General features: G+C 41.1%; 1 protein-coding gene across 2 annotated transcripts in view; it reads right to left on the bottom strand.

The window, feature by feature from the left end:
* Positions 1 to 19239, bottom strand: part of FBXL7 (F-box and leucine rich repeat protein 7) — a 348004-nt gene that overhangs the window by 254666 nt on the left and 74099 nt on the right. For both annotated transcript variants that reach the window (XM_050937500.1, XM_050937499.1), the window contains exon 2: positions 11293 to 11382. In XM_050937500.1, the coding sequence (XP_050793457.1) occupies positions 11293 to 11310 (18 nt within the window). In that variant the 5' untranslated portion in view covers positions 11311 to 11382. The remainder of the gene's footprint in view (positions 1 to 11292; positions 11383 to 19239) is intronic.

The following is a 19239-nucleotide window of genomic DNA, read 5'->3' as shown; positions in this document are numbered from 1 at the left end:
TAAAAGGGGGGTAGAACAGAACAAAGGAGGCTGCAAGTCATGAGAAATCCCCTAGTTACCGCCTGGGTTGGAACTATCAAGAACTGTACCAGGGAAAGGATTGGGCCCAGACTAAGGAGGAGTCTAGTCTGTGAAAGAAGCTTATTGGAACATCTGAGTGTGAGATTTACTTGTATTCAGATTCTTAAATGTATTAGGCTTAGACTTGTGTGTTGTGTTTTATTTGGCTTGGTAACTAACTTTGTTCTGTCTGTTATTACTTGAAACCACTTAAATACTACTTTTTATACTTAATAAAATCACTTTTCTTTATTAGTAAACCCAGAGTAAGTAATTAATACCTGGGGGAGCAAACAGCTGTGCTTATCTCTTGATCAGTGTTATACAGAGTAAACTCAAAAACTGTCTGCCCTCTATAAGCTTTATACATAGTAAAATGGATTTATTTGGGACATGGATCCCATTAGGCACCGGGTTGCTCTGGGTGCCGGAGATAAATGACTTGATGAGCAGTTTTTGGTTAAAGCCTGCAGCTTTGGGGGTGTGGACCAGACCTGGGTTTGTGTTGCAGCAGACTAGCATGTCTGGCTCAACAAGGCAGGGTTTTGGAGTCCCAAGCTGGCAGTGGAAAACAGGCTCAGAGGTAACTTCAGTACGTCAGGTGACAGTACCAAGGAGATGTCTGTCTGGAAGACAGCAAAGGAGATAAGTGGAGGCTCCTGAGCCAGCCCTCCTGTGTTAACAAGCAGCGCTTTGATAGAAGGACATTTTCAGTGATGGGTCCTTTACTCTTGAACTTATTTCTCACTTTGATTTGAGAGATCTCAAGTCAGTTCATCTTCAAGGCATCCTCCCTCCAACCCTCTCCCTTCTCCTGTCTCTTGAAAAGGCTATGGATTAGGGAGCATACAAGTAGGTTAAACAGAGGTAAGCAGTTTTAATGCTGACATAAAAATGATACTCCAGGTGAAGAGAGCACCCATAATCTAAATGTATTTTGTACGCTTTATTAGTGCTCCAACATGCATGCACCCGTAGGATGAAATGAAATGTATGTTTAAGTGACCCAAATAAAACTTTTCTATGCTCGACTCAAAACAATAAAAATGAGGAGTCTGGTGACACCTTAAAGACTAACAGATTTATTTGGACATAAGCCTTCGTGAGCAAAAAACCCACTTCTACAGATGCATGGAGTGAAAATTACAGATATAAGCATAAATATATATTGGCACATAAAGAGAAGGGCGTAACCTGACAAGTGGAGAACCAATGTTGAAGGCCAATTTAGTCAGAGTGGATGTAGTCCACTCCCAATAATTGATGAGGCGGTGTCAATACTAAGAGAGGCGAAATTGCTTTTGTAGTGAGCCAGCCACTCCCAGTCCCTATTCAAGCCCTAATTGATGGTGTTAAGTTTGCAAATGAACTGTAGTTTTGCAGTTTCTCTTTGAAGTCTGTTTTTGAAATTTTTTTTGTTGAAGAATGGCTCCTTTTAAATCTGCTATTGAGTGTCCAGGGAGACTGAAGAGTTCTCCTACTGGCTTTTGTATGTTACCATCGTCATTTATCTTTTTACGTGCCCTGACTAAATTGGCCTACCCCTCTGAAACTCAAAGAATGTCACTGTAAAGCAGTGATAAAGACTTTCCGTTTTAGATCTCCGTTTTTTCTGGGAAGGAAGGTTGGTTACATGCAGAGTCAAACAGCCCATATTTCATAAGGTTCTCAGGACAAACCATTTCATCTTTCTTACTGCTAGCAAGCATTGTGAGATGGCTTCATGAAGATGTATAAGGATGTGAACATATTGCTTTTACAGATTTCATTTATATTTGTTAACTTAATTCGTCTCTATGGTTCATGAAAATTATCTGAAAGTTGGCTGCTTATGCTATCATTCATTGGAACCTTCTAAAACAACCACCCCAAAATGTTTTAAATACAGCAAGGGAAAAGTACATGAAGTTGTTAGATTTCTAACTGGGAAAAAATAAGCAGAGAGTTGTTATGCATTAATGAGTTTAATAATTCAAAAAGTCCAAAAAAGCTACATCATTTTAGCTGTAGGGTTACTTTTAAAAGACACCGGAAAATATACACACACTGCAGTATCTTATCACATCACAAGCAGTGATCTGAAGCATAGAACAAAAAAGTTGGAGGGAAGTCACTTGCTTGGGATTTTAGGGAAAGCTTTGCTGAAATCAGTTCATACAACTATCCTCTCCCCCAGCTATTTTCAAGGACTCTTATTGCTTTTTGGTTAAATAAGGGCTTGAATTGGATAGATAACTTTAGTACCTCAAGCATTTCCATAATCAAAAAGACAAGCTACCCAAAGTACACTTCTACCTCGATATAACGCTGTCCATGGGAGCCAAAAAAATCTTACCGCGTTATAGGTGAAACCGTGTTATATTGAACTTGTTTTGATCCACCAGAGTGCACAGCCCCACCCCCACAGAGCACTGCTTTACCACGTTATATCCACATTCATGTTATACCGGTGGCGTTATATCAAGGTAGCGGTGTATGTACCTCTATGCCTATCCATATCCAAGCAAACACTCAGCATTTCCAACATCAACTATCTACATTCAGAACAAAAACTAAGGGCATATCTACACTGCTGTTAAACCACCATGGCTGGCCCATGCCAGTTAACTTGGGCTAATGGGACTCAGGCTGAGGGGCTGTTTAACTGCAATGTAGACATCCAGGCTTGGGCTGTAGGCTGGGCTCTGGGACCCTGTGAGGTGGCTGGTTCCCAGAGCTTTGGCTCCAGCTTGAGCATCTATACCACAGTTAAACAGCTCCTTAGCCGGTGCTCCTTAGCCCGAGTCAGCTGGCATGGGCCAGCCATGGGTGTCTAACTGCAGTGTAGGTATACACTACCAGTCCCACTGACAGACACCTTTAGGGATGCATACATCTCACAACCAAGTGGGACTCTCCCAATATTTCACATACTGTAGGACTTAATTGTCAAGTACTACAGTTCTTAGTCTGAAAAAGGAGGAAATGCCCATTCTACAGCCCTCATTTCTGCTGCAAACTCTGTAGGGCTAGGAATCTACATGTGAGGAGAGGGAAACAGCAAATTTCAGAGCAAGATTAATCACAGTCAATGTCAACTTTTCAACAGGTGTCTTCTGGTCTGTGTAACTCTGTGATAGCAGGAAAAGGGATAGCTGGGGGTAGGGACCTTGATAGCAACACTACTGAGTGAATCTCAGCCAGATGCTTAAAAACTCTCCATCAAAATGAAGAAATCATCTGATATTGTGCCTGGCATAACACCCTTATGACGACATTACAATAAAGGATATCACCTTTACCAACACCTTATAATGCTCCTCTTTAAAAGTTATATTTCACATCGCAGACACAGATATGCTTCTTAGAAGTACAATCCAGTTTAGCCAGGTAAGGGCAGATGATGAACTCAGAAACTGTACACTACCAAAGAAAAGGCAGCAGTAAGTAGTGGTCAGATCGTGACTACCAGAGCCACAGCCCTCTAGGACTGCATGCACAATACAAATGTCATTTTCAAAGAACTGCCACTTAATTGGTGTGACAAGTATAAATGGATGCTACAGAAGCAATTAGATTTTCACACTGAAACAGTGCAATTCAATCACAGCACATGTGAAACAGCACTGCAGGTAGCACCTCTAGAAACTCCTCTCTGCTCTTTTCATGTCCTCTTTTGTATGCACACATTCTCTATAACATAAATGATTATTTTCAGCTACTGCACTGAAGGTAATTTGTGGAGAATACCTTGGAGATGGATTCTTAAGAAAAATGCAGGCTCGAATTCAGAAGTTACCTCAAAAGAAAGCTATCCCCTTCTACCAAATTGCTTGTATAAATCTGTTACAGTTAAGCCAAATGCAACTGAATATTGCAAAAATAATTATAATTAGAAGTCAATCTCAATTGGTCCTTCTAAGACAAATTTAAAAAAAAAAATCACACTGCTATAGCATGGTTTTTGGTTCTTGGGACAGGACACAGGTGCAAAGCATTTCAGGGGTTAAACATTCCTTGAGAATATTTTTCTTTTCAGTCATGGACTTCAAAATTTGTTTTTACCAGCCTGGAAAAAATAAGCCATTAATGTGTTTTCTGGAACTCTCAAACAGGAATGGTTGAAGGACTAAATAACACTGCCAGTGACACTGCTGCTTCCACAGTACCAGGTAACTATCACAAAATACACACAGATCAAACAGCATTCATCTCCCATTGGAAACTGAATCAAGTTAATGTCACTGATCCAGGCTGTAAAAACAAAACAAAATCTTGTTTTGTACAGGGTGCCCACTACAGCTGGATGCCCAGGGACAAGCAGTGCAAGGATATTGCAATAGCCTCATATTAAGAGCCAAATTTTAAATGAGATGATTGTTCAGCCTAGACTGTCTCTAGTAAACCAACAGTGTGGGTCTCAGAGCATTTAAGCAATCCATGACAAAAAAGTTTCATCCTTTGGTTCCCAAAACAGAACCAGGGGTAGGGAGACATAACATGTTCTTTAATTTCTTTAACTTTAATTGGTTAATGGGGAACAAATTTCAGCCAGCCTCTGGTACTGGAAGGGAGGGAAGGAAACGCAATACATGAAGAGTTAGACAGAGGATGGTGGCATACCAATAAGAGGAACTGTGCCACATTAAGCTGTGTGTATTCATGGCCTACAGTTCTTCCGTTTCTGTCTTAACGATACTATGCCAATCCTACACCAAAGTGTTTAGAAGAGTGCCTAGGCATTTCCCCCACCTTATACTCCTTATGCAAGGGATGGGTTAAGTATAAGCTCTTGTGCTCAGAGATTTAGGACTAACTAGTAAGGGCACTAGTCTGAAAAGGAAATAGGAAGAGCTGGGGTCATGCCTCTTTGCCCTTTGGTTCAGCAAGGGAAGCTGCTCAGCTATGGAGACTAAGGCCTGGTCTACACTATGCATTTAAACCGATTTTAGCAGCGTTAAACCGATTTAACTGTGCACCCGTCCACACTACGAGGCCCTTTATATCGATATAAAGGGTTCTTTAAATCGGTTTCTGTACTCCTCCCCAACGAGATGAGTAGCGCTAAAATCGGTATTACCATATCGGATTAGGGTTAGTGTGGCCGCAAATCAACGGTATTGGCCTCCGGGTGGTATCCCACAGTGCACCACTGTGACAGCTCTGGACAGCAATCCGAACTCGGATGCACTGGCCAGGTAAACAGGAAAAGCCCCGTGAACTTTTGAATTACTTTTCCTGTTTGCCCAGCATGGAGCTCTTATCAGCACGGGTGGCGATGCAGTCCCAAATCCAAAAAGAGCTCCAGCACGGACCGTACAGGAGATACTGGATCTGATTGTTTTATGGGGAGACAAATCTGTTCTATAAGAGCTCTGTTACAGAAGACGAAATGCCAAAGCGTTTGAAAAAAATCTCCAGGCTACACAGTGCTGCGTGACAAGCGTAACGGAAAGCCAAAGAATCAAATGGACGCTCATAGAGGAAGGGAGGGGGTACTGAGGACTCCAGCTATCCCACTGTCCACAGTCTCCGAAAACTATTTGCATTCTTGGCTGAGCTCCCAGTGCCTGTAGGTTCAAACACATTGTCCAGCGTGGTCAATTTACTTCCTTCCCCCACCATGTGAAAGAAAAGGGAAAGAAATCGTTTCTTGACTTTTTTCAGTGTCACCCTATGTCTACTGAATGCTGGTGGTAGATGCAATGCTGCAGCAGTGAAGAGCATCCCATCAGCCCGTGAGTGCTCCTGGCTGGCCTGAGGCGAGGTTGGCCGGGGGCGCCTGGGTAAAAATAGGAATGATTCCTGGTCATTCCCAGTAGATGGTACAGAACGGCTGGTAACCGTCCTCATCATAGCAACTGGGGGCTGAGCTCCATCAGCCCCCTCCCTTTCCTGTGTAAAGAAAAGATTCTGTACTGCCTGGATTATCACAGCAGTGGGATGCTGGGCTTCTCTCCTCCGCACCGCTTAATGTCCTGCCTGGACTGTCATAGCACCGGGAGGCTGCCTCCCCCTCATTTTATCTCACTAACAAGTCACTGTTTCTTATTCCTGCATTCTTTATAAACTTCATGACACAAATGGGGGGGGGGACACTGCCACAGTAGCCCAGGAAGGCTGAGGGAGGAGGGAAGCAACAGAGGTTGCAGGGGCACCCCCCGTGAATGGCATGTAGCTCATCATTTCTGTGGGATCTGACATGGAGCAGCTGTGCTCTCTGATACACTGGTTCTCTAGTACACTTGCCCCATATTCTAGGCAGGACTGACTCTATTTTTAGAAACCATAAAGGAAGGATTGACTTGGGGAGTCATTCCCAGTTTTGCCTTTGCGCCCCCGGCCGACCTCAGCCGGGGCACCCATGATAGCAGCAGACAGTACAGATAACCGTCATCTTACTGCCAATGTACAATGGCAGCAGACAGTACAGAACGACTGATAACGGTCTCTGCTATCATGCAAAAGCAAACAAATGCTGCTGTGTAGCGCTGCAGTAACGCCTCTGTTAGCGGCATCCAGTACACATACGGTGACAGTAAAAAAAAAAGCTGAACGGGCTCCATGGTTGCCGTGCTATCGTGTCTGCCAGGGCAATCCAGGGAAAAAGGGCGCGAAATGATTGTCTGCTGTTGTTTTCCCGGAAGAAGGAATGAGTGATGACATTTACCCAGAACCACCCGCGACAATGATTTTTGCCCCATCAGGCACTGGGATCTCAACCCAGAATTCCAAGGGGCGGGGGAGACTGCAGGAACTATGGGATAGCTACAGAATAGCTACTCACAGTATAATGCTCTGGAAATGGACGCTAGCCTCGGACCATGGACGCACACCACCGAATTAATGTGTTTAGTGTGGCCGCGTGCACTCGACTTTATACAATCTGTTTTACAAAACCAGTTTATGTAAAATCGGAATAATCCCGTAGTGTAGACATACCCTAAGATATGCTGCACCCCTCTGAGAGGTGGAGCAGCAGCATTCTTCCCAATGCACCTGGGAGCTTGGCAAACATTTTGTCTCACTGAGTCACAAAACCACTCATAGCTCCTATAGGTGTGGTGCAGCTGTGCCACCATCCCCCACATTAGGCTGTGGCTTAAAAGCCACAGTTTAGTCAGAGTTTTTCCAGATCTTGAGTGCAGTACATGACCCTAAGCCTCACCTTCAGCACCTATTCACAACAATCGCAATTCCACTGTTGTAAGCCCTACGTCATTCCATCCGAGGTTTGAGGAAATCTCATGAAGGTGAAAAAAAGAAAGACTTCATTTTGAAACTGCTATCCATTTGCTGTCCTCATGACATGGTGGAATTACTAGTACAGCACTAAATATCGGTACAGAGAACAGGTGTCAATGTTAATGTAGTACATGGGATTTAGACAGTATTTCCATTTTGTGGAACTATCCATTTGATCTGATAGCAAGCTGATATGCTCTGAGGCTATTCTTGATGTTGCCTTGCCCCCTTATAGTGGTAGGGTCCAATTTGCTATTGCCCTGGGCTGCCTATAGTCATTTGCACCACTGCAAGGCGAAAGCAAAGTGCTCACATTGCTCTGGTGTGAAGTACTACATAAGCTGTAGGGCAACAGTGAATCAGGCCCATAGATTTTCTTCCTAGCTCTTTCATGGAAATTCAGTGCTATAACTTCAGCAACAGCTTTGTATCAACAGCCTCAAAGGAAAGGAGGGAGAAAGAGCACACAGCACAACTGGAAAGAATTAAGGTCAGTTTGCAAAGCTGGAATTCAGTTTGGGAGGCAGGGTAAGACTAGAAGGCCTGCAACTTCACATACTTAAGTTCCTGATTTCCTAACTCTATAAGGAGCATAGAATTTAGCTGCCACTAGAGACGCAATGGTATTTTTAAGTCATCCACTTATCTGGTGCAGCGTGTTGCATACTGTTCAAGGTCAAGTGGAACAATTCTGCTGGCATCCTTTCATAAACCTCCTCTCAACACACACATAGTCCATTCACAGGACGATTTATGGTACTGTGAACTGTGCCTACTAGTAAGAGTAAAGGATAGAATTAGAAGTTCTCAGCTCTGCCATAGACTTACTGTGTGAGCTGCAAAATCACTTGAAGCTCAGATACCATGGTGATGGGGGCCATGTAAAGTATAAAATACAGTCTTTGTTGTGGGTAACGACTACTGTACCAATTCTATGGAAGACTGAAGCACCGAGTATTCTAAAGATAAATTGACTAACAATTGTAGAATGCTTTGTAAATAACAATAAAAAGGCACAACTACTACAGTTTGTACAGTGCTGACAATGGGGTTCCATTCTTGGTTGGTCTCTAGGCACTGTTGTACTAATTATTAATAATGAAATAATTGAAAGTGTTCTCACAACCCAGAACCTTAAGATTCCATTCAACCAGCAGGAAGGACACATCTTGAGTCTCAACAGGACTATGTGCTATTCAGTTGAATTCACCCTACAGAACATAAATGAGTTTTAAAAGGTCCCGAGACCTGAAATGGCAGTTTCAGTGTTTTGAGGTCTACAGGATAAGTCCTTCAGCAGGGCACAACACTGGTATTTTGTGGGCTGACAATCACAAGATATACAAGGAGATGAAAGCAGCACAGGCACACACAAAAAATAAATAAGCAGAGGTGTCAGCATGCATTGCCTGTTGGGAAACACCTATGATGAGAGAGAGGTTTACACAATATGAGGTACTTTAAATAAGAAAACAAGATATAGAAAAAGCTATGAGACTCCATTACCCTGGACTCCTTCCAAACCTTCATGACAATTCAGGAAATTCATTTGTCCACTATTTTAGTTCTGCTGGGCCACAGTTTAACTCCCCTCGCTGGTGTGTGCCTGATTAATACAATAATGCTGAAAACTTCAGGGCCAGCATAGTAATCCACCACTATTTAAGGACTACTGTGTAAAGCAGATTGATGTAAATTTTCTCATTGAAATCTTACATTAGCTACACATAATATTTTTAAAGTTATTTTGAAAATGTGATGTTATCGCTAAAGGAATTTTGATTACTGAACACTTCAGTGTTTGCAGTATTGATTAGTTCAGGGGTCGGCAACCTTTCAGAAGCGCTGTGACGAGTCTCCATTTATTCACTCTAATTTAAGGTTTTGTGTGCCAGTAATACATTTTAACATTTTTAGAAGGTCTCTTTCTATTAGTTATATGTTATGGAACTGAACTATTGTTGCATGTAAAGTAAAGTAAATATGGTTTTTAAAATGTTTAAGAAGTTTCATTTAAAAATTAAATTAAAATGCAGAGCCCCTCGGACAGGTGGCCAGGACCTGGGCTGTGTGAGTGCCACTGAAAATCTGCTCGCTTGCCGCCTTTGGCGCACGTGCCATAGGTGGCCTACCCCTGGATTAATTTCTTCTTTATTTCCCTGGATTTAGTACAGCAGCATTCTCAAAGTGTTACCTTATACTTCATAAATTCAATTTTAGGATTTATCAATACAGTTGCAGCTATTCCACATTAGCCATTCTAGGCTCTCCTACCCCATCCCGTAGAGAAGCCCTTCGTTTTTGCATCAAGGCATTTTTCTTGACAAAATTTATCTAAGGTGAAACTGGAACCTTAAAGGCTACCACCCACCATGAGAGGTAAAATCTATTGCTACTAGAAATAGGCCTAAAGCAGGGTTTGGATCCAGACTGAAATTTCCCCAAATTTCCTAGTGTTTACACCCAGCTCTTTTTTTGGGACCATCTCAGGTAATTTTATTTTGGGGTCAATCACTCTTAAGTAAATCTATTGACTTACAGTAAAACCTCAGAGTTATGAACAGAAGTTACAAATTGACCGGTCAACCACACACCTCATTTGAAACCGGAAATATAGGATCAGGCAGCAGCAGAAACAAAAAAAAGGCAAATACAGTACTGTACAGAGTTAACTATTAAAAAGGGGGGAAGTTTAAAAAAAAAAGATGACAAGCTAAGGAAACTTTCATTTAAATTATGATGGCTAAAGGCAGCATTTTTCTTCTGCATAGTAAAGTTTCAAAGCTGTATTAAGTCAATGTTCAGTTGTAAACTTTTAACAAGCACCATAACGTTTTGTTCAGAGTTACGAACATTTCAAAATTACGAATATCCTCCAATCCTGAGGTGTTCGTAACTGAGGTTCTACCGTACTTACAGTTTAAAAGGTAAATAGCTGTAACCAGATAGCATTGTTTTATTGAATCCACACGTTTGTTAGTTTATTTAAACCATTAAGATGTGTCAGAAACAAAGGCAGGTAGAGAGTAATGACTGCTTGCAGCTTAATTTGTTATGACAGGAAAAACTGAAGAAATTAGAATAATCTGTTCAAGAATTAACCAGATTACATACTATTAAAGGGACATCTTCATGTCTGAGTCATCAGCTAAACATACTGCCCAAAGACCAGATACTTTGCAGCCTGCATCATTAATCCTGACAGATGGGTTTGGTGATTCCCAATCAGCTACCAAGAGCATTATCGTAAGGTCTAGAGCCAATATTCGTGTGTCCTAACAAAATACAAAACCAGCACCACTTTTCCCTGAATGCTCACCAGTTATGAGATGTATTTTATTAACTTCTCATTCCCAGCAGGAAATGATCGGTAGTTCCCCATACTATAGTTCCCTGAAATGCATTAATAAACCAGGGATTTCTACAAGGTGTTAATACAGACATAAAATCTTCCCTCTCCTCCTAAGACACCAAAAAAGGCCATATCTTGAAGTTGACACATACCTTAATCACTCCAGGTGAAATACATCAGTCTGGCCAAATCACTGTCAACTCTCTAGGTCTATAACTGTATTTATTTTTGAATCCTTGGCACAAACTTCCAAGCACATCATTAAATATTTATCACATGGCACTCATAGTAGAGCAATAAAGTTAACTTAGAACTCCACCCACTGTGTTTTCATGAAGTATTTTCCTTGGAAATAAGCTTGAAGTCTGACCACATCAATCTTAATACACAACCACCACCTCCTGTAATAAATGTCTTGAACAAATTCCTTTCAGCGACTCCCTTACACACTTATGTTTTGCAGAACTGACTTAAACCCTTACACGATTAAAGTTAAAATTGTACAATGAAGATGTCTGAAAGAGAAGTTTTGTTTTAAATTTACAATGCTCCCAAGGAATCGTGGGTAGGTTTGGGGAGGGGGATTTAATCTTCTGAAATTAGGTAATCCCTCCCCATGAGTAATGTTGGCTAAATAATGAACACCAGGCGTTTACCTTCACTGGTAGCCGCATTCTTCTGGGCTTTGGTCGGTGTGTGATCTGTACTTGAACTCACGTCGGATGAGATGCTTGAGCTGCCTTTGCCTGCAAAAAAGGCGTAGGCGAGAAACAGCGTGAATATTAACAGCAGAGAAGAATCCTCAATATCAGACCTTGGGACAATGCCAAGATCAGTGGCTGATGTTCAGTTTGTACTGGGTAGAGGCAAGAAATAAATGCATGATAGACTACAGAATAAGCCTCCTTTTAATTAGAATTGCAAGTCTTACCTGTTTGAGGGAGGCTCCCACTGCAGATTTTTACAGCTCCATAATAAATTTAAAATTTGAATTTGTCATTAGCAGTTGCAAGACAAGAATTGGACTTTCACCAAAGGTTACTAATGCAAAGGTAGCCCAGGTAAAGTAAAATAGGTATTGACCCTGCTTGGTGAACATGTGGATTAATCAAAATTTCTAACAGACTGGTCTATATCAGACTATACACTAAAAGCACAATAACCAGGGAGGGAGAATGCATGGTGTTGAGGTTAAGGCCTTGCACTAAAACTCAGAAGATCTGGGTTCCATGCCCAGCTCTGTCACTGACTTTCAGTGCAACATTTGGCACCTGCCTTTATCACACTCACATTTCACAGATTGGTAAATTGTTTAATTGTATAGCTGATTGACTACACTTATGGTTTGTTATGAAAAATGTTCAAGAGACCAAATAACCAAAATGTATTATCTAAAGACAAAACAGTACAATACAAAAAGGAGATACACATACCCATTTTCTAGGAAGTAATTATCTCTCAGCATATTTACCTTCACAGAAGGTACGCCCTCCCAAGACCCTTGTATTTGTAGGATGGCTCCTTACAAGTTTGAAATCATTTCATACATCACATAAGATCCAACCCACCAGTTTGTACTAGCACCTTAATGTGTGGTTCTGGATACTAGTCTTCCAGGTCCTGTTCTGTGACGCTATCTTTGCAGAATATTAATGTATGTGCCTTTGATCTGTTTACTATCCACTTAGGTCAAATGCTGAGTTGTCCTGTTCCAAGATATTGTGGGATATAGCAGTGAACAAGAGTGAACAGCATTGTGGGGAAAACAATATAATTCAGTTGGCATAACACTGTTTCCCAAACTTGGGACGCCGCTTGTTTAGGGAAAGTCCCTGGTGGGCTGGGCTGGTTTGTTTACCTGCCGCATCAGCAGGTCCAGCCGATCGTGGCTCCCACTGGCCGCGGTTCGCTGCTCCAGGCCAATGGGAGCTGCTGGAAGCGGCGCAAGCTGAAGGATGTACCAACTTTGGGAAACACTGGCATAACTGCTGAACATTCATACATACAATATTCATACTGTGTAATTAATACATATTAATGTAGTGTAAATAATGCCTATGGCAAACACTGACTGCTCCCTGTTTGCCAGATTCTTACCTATCTTACAGGGATATGAGAGAATAAAATGTATTAACTGTGAGGTGTTTAGACAGTATGGTTTGTGAAGCCATATAAACACGAAGACAGACAACTTAACTTTGGAAACATTGTTGGCAGCCTCAACAATCAATTCACATGGACACTGAACTATCTTCATCCAGAGGCATGGTCCCTCCAGAACAGGATTCAAGCACTTTGCCAACATCCCAGGCTTGATCTGTTCTGAAGATGTACAGCCTGAGGACTAATTCACCCTCCTCCATGTCCACTAAAACCACAGTTGTTAAATATTTCTTCACTGTTGAAAAACATACAAGGTAAAGAGCGTAGGTGAAAATTTATGGTTACTAACTTAACATTTACCAAACACCAATATCATCTGTGAACCATCGGTATCTACATCAGAGGGTGAAGCTGTGGTATCCCAGATAGCACTCTGAGAAAACTGTTGCCAAAGACTGACATTTTGATGGCAACTATTGTACCTGGCAGCCTTATGATTCAATGGACTGTTAGGCAACAGAAAATTTCCAGAACACCTACAAATAAAAAGGTTAATTTGGCAGACAAAACTCCTCAAAATAGTTATGTATTTCCTTTTCACATGGCTCAGAGTAATTAGAAAATTCAAGTCAATGGGTCATATCACCTAAACAGGAAAATAAATCAGCTTCTGTTTCCTCTCACCTTGACATATTGCTTGAAGTAGTGACACAGCATTCTGGAACTAAGCGCCATTTATTGTTGCTTTCTCCTGCTTTTTACCACAAGCCAGGACAATGCAATGCTACTTTGCATCAGCTTTGTTCAAATCCCTTGCTACATTCCACTACACCAGTGGTTTTCAACCTGTGGTCCATGGACCCCTGGAGGTCTGCAGACTATGTCTAAGATTCTCAAAGGGATCTGCATCTCCATTTGAAATTTTTTAAGGGTCTGCAAATTTAAAAAAAAAAAAAGTTGAAAGCCACTGCACTACTCCAACGCTCTTGGGTCCATCTGAACAGTTATGCTGTATTCAGATACAAGGTAAAAATACAGAAAGAAGCTAGGGTGGTGAGGAAAAATTACCATGGCTAAATACCTCAAGAGAGCTAGAACATACAAGATGGAGTGCTGTTTTGGGTAAACACCTTTCTAATTCCTGGTAACCAGACCCACGAGGCCCCACCCAACTCTGCCCCCATCATTCACTGCTCCCTCTCCCTCACTTGCTGGATCATCTCAAGGAGTCTGCCTGCAAGTAGGAGATGGCCCCAGCTGAGCAGGGGCTGGTGTGGGTTAATGATCCGGTGACTCTCCCCACCCCATGGTAACCGCAGTTTTAGTTCAGGTGCCATTTAAGGTTGCCAAGTCCCCTTTTTGACTAGACTTTCCAGTTGAAAACTGGGCACCTGGCAACCCTAAATGGCACCCAGACACAAAAGCCAAAAACCAGACTGTCCAGGTAAAAAACAGATGGGTGTCAATCCTAGTGCTCTTACCTTGTCTTTTGTCCAAGGACCCAAAAGTAGGAGAAAGAGGTGCAATGGGAAAGATCTAGGCTTGTAAGAAGAGATAAGGTTAGAGAGTGAAGGAAGATAAGAGGGGAGGGTTTTAAAATGGAGAGTGTGGAATACCACGGTTACTTAAAAGAACAAACCAAATTTAAAAGCCAGGTAGACATAAAAAAAGCAGAACTGAATCGCCACTGAATTAGCACTATGGGATCTGATTCAGTTTAGAGTAGCATATCCTTACCCAGACTATATCTACATTATAGCAAAGACTTTTCCTGCAAGCACAGACTGGTACTCACACTTGTTAAGTATTGCCAAGGCACAAGCTATGACTCTTCTACAGCCACAACTGTGAGTAACAAAGATCAATCAGCAATGCATTTTGATAGTTCTAAGGAAATGAAGGCTGTACAATACAGTTACATTTAAGAAGTGTCCTATAGCCCAAGTATATTACAATTAACTACAGCTGAAGAATGTTAAGCAAAGCCTTCTAAAGTTATGGTGGAGTTTTTTTAAAATAAAGTTACATTATATGCAGAAAACTAGCTGACACCATGTTTCTGTCATAGGAATGTTAGCAAGAGACTTTTCTGAGCTGTTATTTCAATCAAGCATTCCTTGGGGTTCTGCATTAAAGTATGCCTGGTTTTCATAAATTTGGATGTAAGGAGGTCTGCTCTTAAACGTGCCACAGCAAAATGAGAATTTAACATTTTTTTAATGGGAAATGACTGTTGAATATGCAAACCTAAGGGCCTTCTCAAACCAGGTACTGCCACTTATGCCTTAGGTCAATCCCAAAGAAGCAGTCTCCACCATAAAATTGCTCAAGTTGATGCGTTCCCTGATATGTGAGATGAACTATGGAGCAGGGGTATATTAAGGGAGCAGGAAGAATTAAAAAGAAACACTTGAGCTAGTCAGGGGAAGATAACCAAAAGTTTTCATCAGAGCCCATATTCTCAATGAGTCACCAGTTTGGTTCCTTTAAACTTAAAAGAATGTTAACCAAAAATAACTTGACTAGCACATTGCTTCCACTGATCTGATGCAGGGACAAGGAAAGAATGGAGGTGTATGAAACCCACAGTCCTTCACAAGCTGCCCCAAGTTAATAGTCCTCCGAGCTTAGGTGTCAGTGTTTGTGGTGGGAGAAATCAAGCTGTGCACAGAGTATAGAAGGCATAGGATTGCCAAGGTTTCTTTTGGGGGTGAGGTGTTAGATTTTATTTTTAAATACAAGCTTCAGGAAGAGACCAGAAGATTTGGGATATTTCACGAGCAAGGACAAAACTCAGTAGGTATTAGCTGCATCAGGCATCAAATCACATCTAACACTGCACCCATGTACTGGGCATTTTACCTCTAAAAGCAGAGCAGCATTTCCATAGAACATTGTCACATTCTGCTGCAGCGTAGAAACTACAAGACTAAACAGATTAAGAGGACAGGATGGCAAGGTCTGATTAACAGTACAAGAGTCTTTGGAACCATTTCTTCCAATGTGGTGAATTCTTTCACAGGGAAAGGAAAACAGTAACACAAACCACGAACAAGCCACACTTGCCAGCTGCATGCGTGAAACAAACAGATATTTGCATTGTTGGAGCACAAGGTCTTGTAGTGGGAGCGAAAGTTGTCAATACTAGTATATCTTCTGTCCCTCTACAGGCAAGCCACTCGAGCACAAAACTGAGCAGCTAATGGCAATGTATTACTTACGATGGTATGTTTCTGTAATGCTCTATATTACCCACTTTAAATGCACTTTTAACATTGACAAATTCCAATAGGGCATGTAATTTACAAATATTTGTTAACAGCTTTTAAAAAAATCCAATTATACAGAATGATTGTAGCCAGACACCAATTTTGACATAATTATAAAATATGAACAGAAAAATAATTGCCCACAAAATGGAGCCATTTCAACAGAAAAGAAGGTGCCCCAACCCCAGAATAGCCAATAGTCTAGTGCTTATAGAACTCACCAGGGCTGTAGGAGACCTGGTTCAAGTCCCTGCTCCAGATCAGGAATTTGAACCCAGGTCTCCTTCATCCCAAGTGAGTCCATACTGCTGGGTTTTGGGGCATAAGGGGGCCACTGCTGCCTCTTCCACTTGGCGAGTGGCAGCTGCATCTCCTTTTGACTTTAGAGCCCCACTAAAAATGTTTTGGTCCAAACTGTTCAATGAATGACGACACTAATTTACAAATCATTTTGCAGCAACTGAAATCACAGTTTTCGGCAAATACATGATTAAATCTGAAAATTTTTGCCCATCTCCACTCACCCCAATAATTTTGCCATTCAGTGTCTTGTAGGCAATGCTGGTTTGAGTTCTTGCTTCTCTAAGAAGGTCTGTCCCTCCCAAATAGACAGCCAATAAACATTTTGTTGCTCCCAATATTTTGGTGCCTTAGGCAGTTGCCTCGCTCTGCCTCTGAGAAAACCAGCCCTGCTTATAAGCCTAGACTGGTAATGAGCAGCAGCAGCAGCCACCACATGCCAACAATCATAAAGTGCATGTATTGATTTCAAAATCAAAACAAAAGGACAGTAAAAGTCCCTACGTCTGGAATAAATTATTTCCGGAGCTGCACTGGAGGCGTATATAACCACAGGGAATTTCAATGAAACAGACAGCAAACAAAAGCAGATTCTTACATGATGCCCTACCCCACTCTCAATTACAAATACATATTGCATTAAGAGGAACCTTTTGATATTTCAACATAAATATCCCACTGCCACAGACACCGCTAGATTGTTACAGACCCTTACACAGGATTGCAGGAGGAAGCACACCATGAGTGCAGCCTGCACAAGATAACGACGCATTGAGGAAATATATCGAGTAACAAGACACAACTAATTCCATACTTCTTAGGGCTGGTCTACACTACGGGGAAAAATCGATCTTAGATACGCAACTTCAGCTACGTGAATAACGTAGCTGAAGTCGAAGTATCTAAGATCGAATTACTCACCGTCCTCACGGTGTGGGATCGATGTCCGCGGCTCCCCCGGTCGATTCCGCAACTATGTTCAGGTTGGTGGAGTTACGGAATCGATATAAGCGTGTTTGGGGATCGATATATCGCGTCTAGATGAGGTGTGATATATCGATCCCCGAGCAATCGACTGCTACCCGCCGATACGGGTGAAAGATCAATGAATGCACCCGATACGGCGGGTAGTGAAGACATACCCTTAGTAAGAGAAAGGTGTGCTATTATCATCCACCGGGGGGAAATATTGAAGGTCTACCGTTGTACTATGTTTAACAAAATTACAGGATACTTTAAACAAAAAAAGGAGTTAAGATGAACAGGAGGATGACTGGATATCTGGCTCATTTTGGAATGACAAGTGATCAGAGGTTTGATGTTTTCAAGCCAATAAGAATAGGCTTTAAGATTACTATCAGACAAATTAGGACCTATTTTACAAAGCTGTGCAGGGAAATATGGGGACAGATGTATGTTATGTGCACCACAGGCAGAAGTGAAGGGAGACAGCAGCCTCCAGAGGAGCATTACTCCCCTTCTCATGCAGGTGAGCAAAGAGGGGATTGAACTTTAGGGAAATAGTTTCAGGCCCCCTCCACACCACAAAAAAGTGCATTTTCCAGTGAAAAACACTCAAAAAAGTTGCCAAGCTCTACTGGTAACTAGAGTCCAGATCACAGGATGCTAGACTCTCTGCAAGAGATGTGATTTATAACACTTCAAATGAGGAACTGTTATCTAAATCTTTAGCATAGATTTGAATTTTCCTTGTCTGATCTACGTAATAGATGAACCATGATGCTTACCTGTAAATGTCACTCTTTCCCTTTTTCCTAGATCAACATGCATTCATTGATCTTTCACCAAATGAAGCTTAATTTTTCTCGTAACACTTCAAAATACGGGTTTTAAGGCACGTTTATTATATATGAATGATACATCAAGAAGGTATGAAATAATAAAACTTGAAATCTATAGGACATACAGGAAACAAATGTATTTTCCACTTCTCATTTCTAGATGATATACATTACACTGATCAGTCTTTCAGCCTTTAAAAACTCTCTGGTATCTTCTTGTACAGAGCACTGCCCTACATGGGTGCTTTACTTTTAGAAAAGTGTTATTTTTATAAGTTTCTTTACAGTAACTGACAACCTACTGTAGTAGCTTGATTTGAAGGAATATCTGGCTTCTATTTCTACAGAAGACGTACTTTGAATAAATGAATAAGTACAGTAAAACTGGTGTTGGAAAACACACCATTGACTCTCTTTTTCTAATATCAAAACAAAAACAACCACTTTGCATTTATGCCAAGGAGATTATATACTACAGAATTGGCTGGGTTACATTCCCTAACTCTATTGCTTAGTAGACTTCTACTTAATAAATGAGGTGCCTCTAATCCTTTTCTTGAAGTATCTGACCTATCTCAAACATACCTGAATTAAAGAGTAATATTTACACATTTATCTGTTTATAAAAAATACACAGAAGTTCAGTTTCAGTAATGTTTCAAAACAGAGCTTTCATTTATTCCTTCCCAACACGCATATGTCCTTTCTGTAGCCTTTATAAATAATGAAGCTTTAAAATTTTTATCCTGCTTTGAATGTTTATTGATTGATCCCACATCCTCATAATACTTATTGATTACCATAAATTCTTCCCAAATTTGGCTACACAGAAGATTATTTGATTATGATATTGGCACAATTCACAACAGATCAAAACAAATGCTTTAGTTAGACCCTAAAGGAGTGTATTCATTATACCTAAACAACAAAGACTAAATGGTTTCAGTTCAGAAGGCATCATAGCATACTTATACTTTAAAGAATAGAAAGAAACCAAGATGTACAAAAAGTTAGTGGACCACCTTAGAAGGCCACAAATTAGACGACACTGTTTCAGTAGCAATACGAACCTGAAATTTAGAGAACTAAACCAAATTTTTTATATCCATCCTTTAAATATGGATATTCA

The sequence above is a fragment of the Gopherus flavomarginatus genome, chromosome 2, assembly GCF_025201925.1.
Source record: "Gopherus flavomarginatus isolate rGopFla2 chromosome 2, rGopFla2.mat.asm, whole genome shotgun sequence".
In the NCBI taxonomy this organism is placed as follows: domain Eukaryota; kingdom Metazoa; phylum Chordata; order Testudines; family Testudinidae; genus Gopherus; species Gopherus flavomarginatus.
The sequence above is the reverse complement of the archived record's forward strand: the minus strand, read 5'-3'. Positions and strand labels throughout refer to the sequence as shown.